Below are 12,709 nucleotides of genomic sequence, written 5' to 3' on the forward strand. Positions count from 1 at the left end.
GTAACGCTAAAGAGGAAAACGCCAGCACGGAGTCACATCCTGACGAGGCGTAGCCATACACGATAAAAGACAAAACTCGTGTTTACCGTAATGCTTTTAATCACTTTTTATTTTTGGTTTAGAAATAATTTCATCTACTGCCATTAAGCGCAATTCTACATCCCATATATTAAAAATTATTATGCCACATTAGTTACTGTTACACTTAACCTGTGATGATGCATTTAAAAATATTTCACTGTAGGGCAAACATTTTTATCAAAGAATTTCATGACAGAATCCTTTAAAAACACAGCTGTACAGAAACAATACAAAATAAACGCACTGTACATTATTACATTACACATGTATAAAAATGCAATTAATTTGTCCGTCATTTAATTCCCAGGCATTAAGACAAACCTGACATTAGACATCAGGCTTGTTTACCTGCTAACTTTTTAAAGTCTGTTTGTTCTTCTGCACAGAGTTTAGATCTCTAGTATTGTGTAGGAATTCATAAAGTTGCCGGGCATTACTTGTACTGCCAAGAATCTCGCTAAGCTTTTCTTGGCTCAGAGTAACCAGCTCAGCCAGGCTGGTCGCATGCTTGAGGAGGCACCGGAAGTTTTTGACGTTGACTCCAGGCATGCGGAGGAGGAGGTCATAGGGCCCGGGGTTGTACAGGTCTGCAGATTCCCCAACCGTCTCCGACTCCGCCGTGACGGCCTGCGCCGCAGCGGCGTCGGGCTCCGGACGGTCACGCTTGAGCCCCTGGAAGAGCTCAGCGGTGGCGTGAGGAGAGGGGCACCAGAGCAGCCGAAGGCGTGGGAAGTGGAGGGTGAGGAGGGTCAGCTTGGATGTGACGTCGGTGGCGGAGATCTCCTGGCGCAGGTCGGTGCGGCCCACGAGCGAGAACGGCTTGGCGGGGTCAAACTCGATGAGGAGCACGGGCCGGCGGTAGAAGCGGCTCATGGAGAGGCACTGGGAGTAGAGGCGGCCGCTCTGCAACGAGCCGATCAGGTCGCTCACGCTCTTGCGCTCCACGCAGATCTCGGGGGTCAGGATGTAGTCGCCCACCTCCAGAGTGACTGGCTCAACGTCAAGCCCTCGCCGGTGCAGCAGAGAAGGAAGCTCGCTTCGGAACTCCCTCATGTCTACGATGACACGAGACACCTTCTTTACCCCCTCCTGCCCACCTGGAAAGGAAACGAACAATAACCGCAAAAATAAATTATATACACCAAATGCATGTGTTTGGCCAACAAAAACAGTGACAAAGTGAGCAGAGCTCCAGGAGGTTGCCTGCTTTGCGGGTGTTGTTGGCCTCAAGTGCGGCCTCCTGACTGCGGACCAGGTCCAGGTTTGTGTCCTCCCGACCCTCCCTCTCTTCTGGAACAACCATGGTGGCCTTTTCTCTATACACGAAATACAGCCCAGATAGAGGAGGAATTTAAATGAAGCCACCGACAACAATGGGTCATCTTTTTCTCAGAAGTCATTTAGAGAGTGGAACAACAGACCTTATCAAATGTTCAAAGGCTTGTTTCTCTTTACACAGAGCAGTAAGATACCTCTGTTCTTCTGTCGAGCCTCCGTAAATAAGGAAATACACCCTGTGAGGGACAGTGCATCAATCAATAAACTGAAAAGAATGAGAAAACAAGTTTTGCTTAAATGTAAACGGAATCCAGACAGTGTACAGCAATTTAGCACCTGAGAGGTTTGCCTGGCCTGCTGGCTTTGTACACCTCCAGCTGACGCACGAAGCTGAGCTCAGCATCATAAAGCACCACGAACACAGGCTCCACTTCTTGCAACACTCGGGTTAGACTGTACGGATCCATGCATCCTTTCAGTGGGTGGATAACAATCAGTGGCTCTTTGAGAATACCATAGTAGGAATCTGAGGAAAGGTTTAAGAGAATGTCGTTTTCCTCCTCCACCACCACCTCTCCATCCTGCTCTCCTTCATCCTCACTGCTGCCAATCTGCTCCACCTCTGCCTCCTTCTCTTGCCCCACCATTTGAGTGAGGGTCAGTGAAGCTCGCAGGGTCTTCGTGCTGGCCTTGGAATTTTTAGGTTTAGACTTCTTGCCTTTGTTGGCCTTTCCCAAGCCTTTTCCAGGCCGGCCGTTACCCTGTTTGGCCTTCTCGGGGGCTGGTGTGAACTCGTCTTTCCCAATAGTGCGTGAGTAAAGTCGGTTGAGCAGTGAGTCTGCACCTCTCTGGATGTACTCCTTTAGCTGAGCACACGTCCTGTCGTCGCTGGCACATATCAACACACGGCCTGAATCACACAGACACAGAAGTCTCCAAGCAAACAAGAAACCAGCGAAATGTTCAGCAAGTCACGTTTGTAAAGGCTTTACCTGGTTCATGCTCACAGCTGCTATTATCCTTCTCAATCTCCTGCAGGACTTCTGACAGAGCCTCCCACTTCGGATTTTTTTCTAGCACAAGCTGTCTTTTCAGAGGGGCTACAAACACACACAATGTTACTTTTCATATCAAATAAATGTTCTTAAATCAGTAAGCTGTCCAACACTACAGTTGGTTCTGAATTCCTAGCTTTGAAACAGGTGGGAATGGCACACCCGTGGGGCTTGGTTTTTGGTCTGCTTCACCAACTTTGAGCTTCTTTTTCAACTCGGGAATGTGATAAACACGACTACGGGCGTTCACAAACATAGACGTGCTGGAGTCCAGGAACAGCCATCCTGTAGGGGGATCAGAAGCTTTTGAATCATCTAGCACTCCGCCGGTGCCCAAACAAATATTAAGCTGCACTACGACTTCATGGTCAGCTGTACCTGAATTGCTGCCAAAGTTCTTCTGGCTGGAGCGCAGAGACTCCAGCAAATTGAGGAAAGTGACGCAGTCATACTGAGTGAGGTAGAGTAGCAGAGTGCGTAAGATCTTCAGGTCCTGCACTAGGGATTTGGTCTTGGCTCCCAGCTGATGCCACAGGGGATCGAGGTAATGCCGAATGGTCTACAAACACAAACATCACAGCAGAACATTCCAGTGACCCCTGCCCTCATTTCCTCAATGAACTAGTGGAGCCCGTTTTAAAAGGCAACCAACCCCACAATGCAGGTGCAATGTGCAACATACTGAATGCACTGAACATGACTACTACACCATACAAGAGGCGTCACTAATCTTGGAGCTCGAAGAATTACTCTGATAGCATACTTCCTCAAAGGGCGGAATCTGTTGTAGCAAACTGATCACAATTACTTGCATATTTTCTCTCTTTCTATATTACACAGTCTCTGCCACTATGTATATGGAGAATTTGCTCACTTTCTCAAAGGCATTTCCAAGTGTATTCTCCAGGGATAGGTCCTCAGCCTCCAGAGTTGGGTTATAGCGTTTGAGCTCCTTCAGGCAGGCGTTCATGATGTCCAGAATGGAGCTCTGGATGGCCCTCATGGCTGGGGTCAAGGGCACATGCAGCTCAACCACGTCCGGCTTATGCCTGTCCAGTACAGTGTTCACTGAGGCTTGGAACCTGAGAGTCACCCAACAGAAACAATATTGACCGAAAGAGAACACCGAAAAGACAGACAAAACAATGCTCTGTAGTGCACAGCTGTTCATACCTGGGCCAGAGAAAGAGCTTCTTTACAAAAAGGTTCCTCATAACTCGCTCAACCTGACAAAAGCCAGTTGAGAAAGCGGTGGCTTTATCTGTGAAGGCTTTGATGAATCCAGTCTTGTTCTTTTGGCGGTACAGTCTCAAAATGAAGGCCTCTTGGCAGGACTCAATAATCTTATGGGCGCGGTAGACTAGGATGCCTATAAGAAGCCGTTCCCATAACAGTACAGACTCTCTCAGGCTTCAAATCATAGAACACGTTGTTATTTGAAGCAATGATCACTACAAAATACTATAAATATGTGTGGATTACCTGAAATTAGGTGAGCAGGAATTCTGTCAGTCAGGAAGTCAACCACCAGGATTCGGCTGGTCACAAACAGGACTCCTCCTTGCGTGTATACTTCGTAGCGCTCACTGTTTTGTACATCACTGTTTATGGTCTGGGGAAGGTGGCTTACACCTTCAGCTCTCAACCTCTCTGTGAAGTACTCCTGCAAAATTAACAACCCTTAGCAAACTCACATCAAAACATACATTACAACTCATTACTAAACTACATTGCTTTGAATCATGAAGCTATATCTTAGTTAACATTACCGAAAGAAAACTCACGTTGCCAAAAAATATTGTGCAATTTATTTATTTATTTATTTTAAATCACAGGCACTAGTAATTGCTTTGCATGATGGCATAGTGCAGACGGGAGCTCAATCCCAACCACCCTACAAGAGTCCTTGGGCAAGACTCTTAACATTGCAGTTGCCTATCTCTACAACATAACGGAAGTTGTAAATCGCTCTGGTTTACAGCGTCTGACAAACGCATAAATGCAAGATAAATGTAGTCAAATGGCGCTTATCTAATGCAGGTCTCTTGGTTATGTGAGCTAGCCTACCTGTTCTGGGGTAGTTGTGTTCAGCAGCAGTACCAGACTACCTTCCTCTGAGTAGAGCTTCATAAAGTGTAAGAGAATGCGGTCGATACCAAGTCCCTCTGATGTGACAAGCAAGCCATCAGTACTGAAGAGACTCAGAAACATCTCTGTTTCGAACTCAAGCAATGGGCTCGCCATGTCCTTCACGTTGTAGGTTATCAGCAAAAACTGCAGGGCCAAAAAAAAATCTGGCTAGGCTAGCTAGCTAACTAAAGGCCACGGCTCATATCAACACAAGCGTTGTGTTTTAACGACGTGGGCTGGAGATGTTTACTCTTTAGCTAAATAGCCAAGTGCACTAGTATGTCTACAAATATGCGTACACAGTTAGTGATTACACTAGCTTTCCCAACGATACAAACACAACCACTCATTACACACGACAGACCGAACAGCTCCACCGCTGCGTATTAGCGCCCCCTGCTGCATTGGATGCTGCAACGCATGTCCTCCTCCTATTAACCACTTACTCTCCACACAGCTCATCGCTGAAAATAATGCACGCTTGCCTATTGCCGTGTAACGTTTTGACAGGTGTCCAAACGCGAGTGTGCAGCTCTTTAAATTACTTCGACTCTGGAATGTGCAGTCCAATTTTGTGATTTTAATGGTTTGAGGAATCGGGCAGATTTTACAAACTTATTTTTTTGGAGGGCGTTAACATTTTATTGGAAAATAGATTCTAGTGAGAGCAAGAAGCCAATGTTTGCATGTTGTGTTTCGAATTGTGTGGGGTTGTATTTTAAAATTGTGAATAGCCACTCCGCGCGTTGTTTTGCAGTGCAGGGCGCCGCTCTGAACAGTAAACATTTGAGCATGGAGGTGGAGAGGCTTGATTCTGTCAGCCTGGTTCTACAGTGAATGAACACAGCAAGCAAAGAAATGAAAAGCCGGAGGAAAGCAAACGATACATCAGAATCACACAATTCACCATATTCACAATTCACGCTTTGGTGCTTGTTCCAGTATCTCGGTTCTCTAATTCCGGATCCGTTTACGGCATGCAGCTCTGCTCCCACGGGGATTCTGTGTTTAGTGGGCATTAGCTGTGGGGGAAAATAAAAAAAATTAGTGTGTAGTACTGAGCTATGTTATTTTCTATCCTCTTGACCATTCACACAGAGCAATGTTCCAAACTAACTGTGACTCGGGCAATTTCACAGCTTTTGTGAGAGGTTGTTATATAATAGTATGAATTTTTACAAGTTTGAGAAGTAGTGTTGTATTCAAGCAAAAACAAAAAGGAGAACATTAAGTTAAATTAACGCAAAGGATATTTTTGTTAATTAAGTAATCAAGTACAATATAATTGTGGCTAATCCCAAGCAACCACCATATCTGAAAGATACACTGATATTTGTGGAATTTTGTTCAGGACGAGCCAGATTTACTGCTTCCCCTCTGTCAACGTGAAGAAAACGCATAATTAGAGGCAACAGACAATGAACGATATTTTAATAAATGTTCAAAAACATGAAGATAAGTACTGATGTTTAAAATGAAACATATAGAAAAATGATACCCCACATAATTCCTTTAAATACAATCAATCAAACAACCAATGAAGTAAAACCTGTATGCTTATCAAAAACGTACTTTTGTCTTAAACGGTATTAAAAAGATGAAACAGCACTTGAAAAGCTTTTGCCTTTACAGTGAGTTTTATGGCTCCCACATTCTGGAGGAAGAGACAGAGAGAGAAAAGGAGAGGAGTCCTTCCCCATAGGAAGTGAATTTCAAAAAGTCAAAAGCCACATGATTCTACAAGAACTGGACGGTATGCAAAGTGAAACAGGAAGTGATAGCTGAAAATGTGCAGACAGGAACATACAATGGGGGGATAGTTAATAAGGCATAAAGAAAAGAGGAACATGGAACCGCAGTAAAAGTCCCTTCAAAAGTCCGTTAACCCCCCCCCCCCCCCATGACCCTTCAGTAAAGATCTGCATTTACATAACATCTGCATATACATTTTGTCCATTTTTAGGTTAGTTGTATTATCTTTGTCGCATCGAGTTATTAACAGGCGGAGAGTCTCCATTCCCTTGCTGTCGGACATCCACAGTAGACGACTTCTCGTGTTCCATCGATTTAGGTCTCCAACATGTCACTTTTAAGACTAGCTTGCACCACAGGTCCTGGGGTAGTTTGTCTAGGTTTAGGAGAGATGTTGCCTGGGATTAGCGTGCGTCAGTAGGAGGCCTCTACTATGATTCCCTAACCTCCAGGGAAGCCTTGCAGTCCCATCCCTATGCAGCTCCTATTGGGTTTCCCTCACCACCACAGGAGGAATGGATGCACGCTTATCATTTCCCTAAAAACCAAGAGATAGATGGTGAGAAAAACAGCAAGATATGAAATTTACATATGAAGTTTATATTTACAGAAGTATAAGGATAGGTCAAATGTTGGAATTATCCTGTCTTAATACCACTTTTATATAAACCATTAAATGGTTACTAGACATATTAAAGGATTGCCAGAAAAAATCTCCTACTGTTGCAGAGCAATAAATCAAAGCATCAAGAGTTTGCCAGATACTGTTGGCTCTCTGACTTAGAGCAGGTGCCGTGGTCAGATGAGACCAAAATTAAACATTTGGCAACAGTCATTAAAGGTGAGTTTGTCAAATAAAGATTACTCAGAACATAAAAAAGCCATGCAAATCATTTAGAATTTTAAATGGATTTTTAAATTGAATATACCTCCCCCCCAATATATTTTTTTGAAAACTGATTAATTTTGTTATATGGTTTAATCTAAATATAACCTGTTGGCCTTCATACAAAACTCATTGGAACACTGGATGACAACACCAGAAGCCAGCCACCCAGGTGACTATAAAGTGTGGCATATACCAAGAACAAGCTGTTCTGCATTGGCCTGAATTCCTTCAGCCAGATCAGGAATAAGAGTGGGTATGGGTACAGACTCAGGAGTGGAATTACCATCTGCCACCTGCTGTACGTGGATAAAATCAAACTATTCCAAAGGCACATAAACTTACCACCCGAGTTTCCATAACAAGGACACAAGAATGGTATTCAGGCTGGAGAACTGAGACTGACTGATGGTAAAAAAAGAGGAACAATGAGCAGGACAGAGGAAACTGGACTTCCACAAGGCTATATAACAGACCTGGAAGACAGATACAAATACCTGGAGGTTCTGCAATCTCACGGGAACCATGAGGTAGAAATGAAAAGGACAGTAACCTTCCAGCACCTCCAGAAAGTAAGGCAAGAGCCAGGTGGATGGGAATAATAAGATCAAAGCCTTAAATATCTATGCCCTGCCAGTCATCAGGTACCCAGCAGGCACATCAAGCTCACCAAGAGAAGAGCTAGAAGCTGCCAATGTCGAGACCAGAAAACTCCTCACAATACATACTCAAGGCCCAGTACCCACGATCCAGCATTCAAAGGCTGTACGTCAGCGAGAAGAAGAGGAGGAATGGGACTGCAAAGTAGTAAGATCCACTGACTAGGGTGACACACAACATTCATGAATACATCCAGGCAATGGCCCACAGTGATGAGCTGAAGAAGGAGAGCCTCAGACAGAATAGGGACATAGTCACCATGGAAGCAGAGGAGGTGCCATGGCAGGAGAAACTCCTCTAGGGAATGTTCCAGCAACAGATAACAGACAGGGCTGAGAAGAAAGTAGAAAAGATGCCGAAAACAGCAGTGGTAATAGAGGTGGCAGTCCCAACTGATGAAAAGTTCCAAACTTCAATGCTATCTTATGAAAAGTTAGAAAAATACCAGAGATTGAAAGAAGAAAGGAGAGAGAGAGAGAGAGAGAGAGAGAGAGAGAGAGAGAGAGAGAGAGAGAGAGAGAGAGAGAGAGAATGTGGAGGGCTAACACCAAGGTTGTCCTAGCAGTGACACTTGGAGCTCTCAAACACTCTCAAACTCCCAGGCCTCTGGTAGAAGGCCTGAAGATATGACCACCCACACTGGAAGTGTGATAGAGAGGAATTTATATATATATATATATATATATATATATATATATATATATATATATATATATATATATACATACATATATATATATACATACACACACACACACACACACACACATTTTATGTTATAGAACTAGTCACAACTGCAGGGAAGTATAGAAGATTTCCAGAGAAACAGGACACTTCATACAGAAGTGCAAGCAAAGTGCTTCTGAAGTTCTAGGAGGTAAAACCTGTGTGTGTGTGCGCATGTATATGACACACACACACACTGCAGCTGTGACATTGACATGTTAATGGGACAGCAGTGGGTGTTGGGTGGGTACATGTGTATCAGCCAGAGTGTTATTGCTGGAGTTTTTGCATCAATGTCACCACTGGGAGTGGTCCACCACCCAAAAATATCCAGGCAACAGTATATATAAATGTGTTCAAACAATACCTAATAGTATGTAATACTTACAGCTATTACATAAACTCTTCCTTTACTGTATTCCTATGTGTTTCATACATATATCATACACAGTTTAATTTTTAGGCCATTAATTGAATTCATGTTTAATTCATCGAAAGAGGAAAATCATATTTTTTCTATGGCTCAATGTAAATTGCATTACCACAAAATGTACTCTAGAGGGAAGCAGAGCACAAACTCTGTGTGTACGGTTTTTATGTCCTGGAGTTTAATGCATTCAGTTTAACCCACTCATCTATTTGCAGGAAGCTATAATGACTAAATGCCCCAGAAATACAGTCGCTAATGATGTAGTTTTCATAATTACAGAAACACCTACGCTAGGCCACACTACAACTCGCTTACAGTACACATGTTCAAATAAACACTCCAGTAAGCAAAACCACACAAGAAAACGCAGTGTTAGGCAAAAACGTGATTGCATTAGATTGTTATGAGAATGTAAAGAAGAAAACTACTAGATGTTGATAGAATGATTGAGACCATAGACAGATGATTCAGCAACTACTGCAGGAGGCTGTAAAAATGCTGTTAGGCAAATATAAAGAGACAACCAACATGGAACAATGTGCACGAGTAAAAAATATACACCCAAGATAAACTCCACATTTATATTGATCCTTACTTGCGAACTGTGAGATTGGTTAGCACTGAATTGAAATGTTATGTTATAACAGTGCAGCCGTAACCTTCCTAAATAGGGCATGTCTCAGACCTGGACAAAGGAAAGGCAGATGGCGGGTTTGGGGTTTGGATCAGAACTTTCAAATGCATTGCTCTGTGGGTCGTGGACCTCCATTAGATATCTACTCAGTGTATTTTTTCACTGTGTATTAAATATGAATGAAACAGAAAAGCACCTACAGTTAGTTTATCTGGAAACGACTAGCTGTTTTGCTCATAATAAAAAGCACTATGCTCAGTCTGCTCGAATGTAAGGGCTTCAAAAATCACTGAATAATATAATGCAACAAAATTTGTTAATGCCATTCATTTAGCCTGCATTAAGCATGGCGGAACACTAATACGACGAAACCTACTTTCTTCTCGTTCCTTGTATATTGAGTGTGACCATCTGTGAGCCCCTGCATGAAAGGGAGCTGGTTGAGGAAAACCCTCGATATCACCCCAAAGCAGCGTTTTCAGACGAGCCGCGAACAAGTCTTGGGCTGTCACATCCAATTTAGCAAAACCGCGGTAACACTGAACGGGTGATTTTTAAAAAAAAAAAACAACCGGAAAATTCAGCGCGGAAGGAAAGCGGGTACAGGGGAGAGGTTGCTCGGGCGAGGAGGGGGTCAGGAGCAAAACAAACCCCTCGTCCCGAGCTGGAAACCAACGCATGATGAATAATGCAAGAAGGGAGCGCTCGCCTCATGATCAGGCGCAGCTTGGAGGCTGTTGTCAAAAAAATAGAGCTCATGTCAAAAGGTAACCCCTCCAAAAAAAAAGAAAAGGTGACAGTCCATGCTAACGGACGATAAGGCCATTCATATTCAACAAAAGGTCCTTTGATGCGGATATGGCTGGAAGGAATCCTGTAGCAGTTTCATACATTCCAGCATCTGTTGTGGAAGGATGGTTCCTGGACTGTCAAGCCTCAGGCCACGTACCGAACCACACGGCGGACGGCAAGCACCAAACCCCAGAGCCCCTGGCACGGAGGAATCAAGTGAAGGCATTTAAAGCTCATGGGCTTTAGGGGCACAGTGGTGGGGCTGACTTCTCACTGTGTCCAAATATGGAAATAGGCATCTGTTTTAAGATAAGCGAAGGAGTTCTGCTAACTGAAAGTACTCCAGAGTGCTGTTGTAGTTCAGGGATTGGATGACCAAGCATACAGTAAACATTTAGGCTTATAAGCAATTAGGGAGAAATCTGCATTATTTAGATCATCGTCTTAACGCCACATGCATGGTAAATCTGAAAATGCTTCTACCATGTCTGACAATACCTCTTCTGCTTCCCGCTCCCAGAGTAGGGGCATCCGTGTCCTTGAGGTGGTGCCAGCAGGTGGTAACATCTTGCTGGAGTACCCACTGCTCCACCGTCCTTGGCTCTCACGCTGCAGCCTGCATGCCAACAGTGTAGGACCAGCTGCACAAAAGCCCAGCTCCATCAATACTCCCGCTGCCCTCACCTCCTACCTGCAACAGCCTGGCCACATCAGTCTTTCAGTCTTATCTTCCATTAACTCTCTCTACTGAAAGATCGAATAACTATAAACAACCAACCATTCATTTCTTTCACGTCTTATTTCCCTCATCCCCTACGCCTTTCCTTGCCCAGTGCAACCGCATGTCCAGATCTGTAAAGTCTCTTGACAGTACTGGTATGACTCCGGAAAAGAGACTGACGAGGCTGAACTGAGTCCAAACTGTATCCAACAGGGTATAAAGTAAACTGGAGCGATGGTGATCGAGTAGCCGGTAGACATCCAAGCAATGCGTCACCACCAACAATCACAGCCCTCCAAGCTAAATGAACACAAACATTGGAAACATGACATCTAGTATGTATGTCAGGGAGGAATAATAAATAAATAAATAAATACAATTAAAATACAAACTTTGAGTGAGCTCAGTGTGACCCAGACAGGGGAGATCTCTACACCCCATTGGGGAGCGATAATGAAATATGAATGAGAAACAGAACTCGCTTATGTAAGCTTAATATGCAGAAACAGTAACTACCTCAGAATGTAGAGTACGCTGCATTTTGGGAAGACTGCTCCAAGAAATGGCACAAACTGATTGCCAGTTACATAACAATAATTTCTTAACTCACAATCCAGGCCTTTAAAAAAAGACATGCAGTTTAAACGATGAACCCATGAAAGCTATGGGGTCACTGACAAGTGTAACATGAAGAGGTTATAAAATTATTAACCATTTCAGTCATTTATTTTCACCCCAAATATCACCATTATGAACATAATTGAAGAAACTCCAGGTTGTCCAGAATGAGAAACTACATGCTGTGAAATGATCCTTATTGGCTCTGATAGTGATAGTTAAAATAGGTGAATTACTATAAAATAAAACAATGAATGAGATTTACTATGTTTCTGCTGTCTGCTTAAGGTGTCAGGTTTGTTGCTAACAAATGGCAGCAGCTTTTTTCGTCCGAATTCCTTCTCCCTCTCCAACACTGTAGACGTTCGTCCAGTGAGTCACCTGAGGGGTTCTATTCCGGCAGCCTGTGTCATCACCTCTTCATCTGTGCCATCTTCCTCACATCTCGGTGAAGATCCCTTTACGCAGCACTCAGGAAACACACATTTCTGCACAGCTCGACCACAGCAGCACTCGGGTGGGGCGTTTGCCCCACAGGCCGTCAAAGTCCGGCCAGACTCTGACGACTCCACATGTTCGCAGACAGGAGGAGGTTTAGCAATAAAAAAAAAAAGTGTCGAGAGAGGCTGAAACTTGCATCAAGTTGAAGAGAGGAACCAAGCTTTCTTTAGTAGTACTACGAGAGGTAAGCTGTGTCATGCACTTCAGTATTAACAACAGAGACAAAGCCAGTTCTGGCTGTGAGGCAGGTGGTTGCTATGAGTGCTTTGGAAGTGGAGCTCTAATTTTGAGTGTGGGAGTTCATTCTGCTGTGTGAGGAATGGCAACCTGTTAAATGTCAGATGCCCTTCTGTCTCAGAGCAGGCTGCACCCACACATGCAGTGCCCTGCCCAGGAGAGGCCACCAGAGGAAGGTCACGTGAATGCACCTTCACCGACAGAACAG

The 12,709-nt window shown here is 44.0% G+C and overlaps 1 protein-coding gene across 6 annotated transcripts; it reads right to left on the minus strand.

The window, feature by feature from the left end:
• Positions 1–81: 81 nt before the first annotated feature.
• Positions 82–12,579, minus strand: ercc4 (excision repair cross-complementation group 4). 6 transcript variants are annotated; one of them, XM_035533708.1, is made up of 15 exons: positions 11,662–12,112; positions 11,203–11,445; positions 10,923–11,115; positions 6,743–6,834; positions 4,482–5,566; positions 3,897–4,077; positions 3,588–3,783; positions 3,289–3,496; positions 2,793–2,973; positions 2,577–2,699; positions 2,352–2,459; positions 1,696–2,269; positions 1,503–1,595; positions 1,285–1,397; positions 82–1,178 (listed from the first exon to the last, which is right to left on the minus strand). In XM_035533708.1, exons 5-15 carry the CDS (start codon positions 4,656–4,658, stop codon positions 433–435), a joined length of 2,700 nt encoding a protein of 899 aa, XP_035389601.1. In that variant the 5' UTR covers positions 4,659–5,566; positions 6,743–6,834; positions 10,923–11,115; positions 11,203–11,445; positions 11,662–12,112; the 3' UTR covers positions 82–432. The 6 variants fall into 6 exon arrangements, with proteins under 6 accessions (XP_035389601.1, XP_035389602.1, XP_035389600.1 ...); XM_035533709.1 differs by lacking the exons at positions 11,203–11,445; positions 11,662–12,112 and adding an exon at positions 12,145–12,579 and having other exon boundaries at positions 10,923–11,065; XM_035533707.1 differs by lacking the exon at positions 11,662–12,112 and adding an exon at positions 11,538–11,556 and having other exon boundaries at positions 10,923–11,445.
• Between the last annotated feature and the right edge of the window lie 130 nt (positions 12,580–12,709).

Source organism: Electrophorus electricus, chromosome 14 (genome assembly GCF_013358815.1).
Source record: "Electrophorus electricus isolate fEleEle1 chromosome 14, fEleEle1.pri, whole genome shotgun sequence".
NCBI classification, from domain to species: Eukaryota; Metazoa; Chordata; class Actinopteri; order Gymnotiformes; family Gymnotidae; genus Electrophorus; species Electrophorus electricus.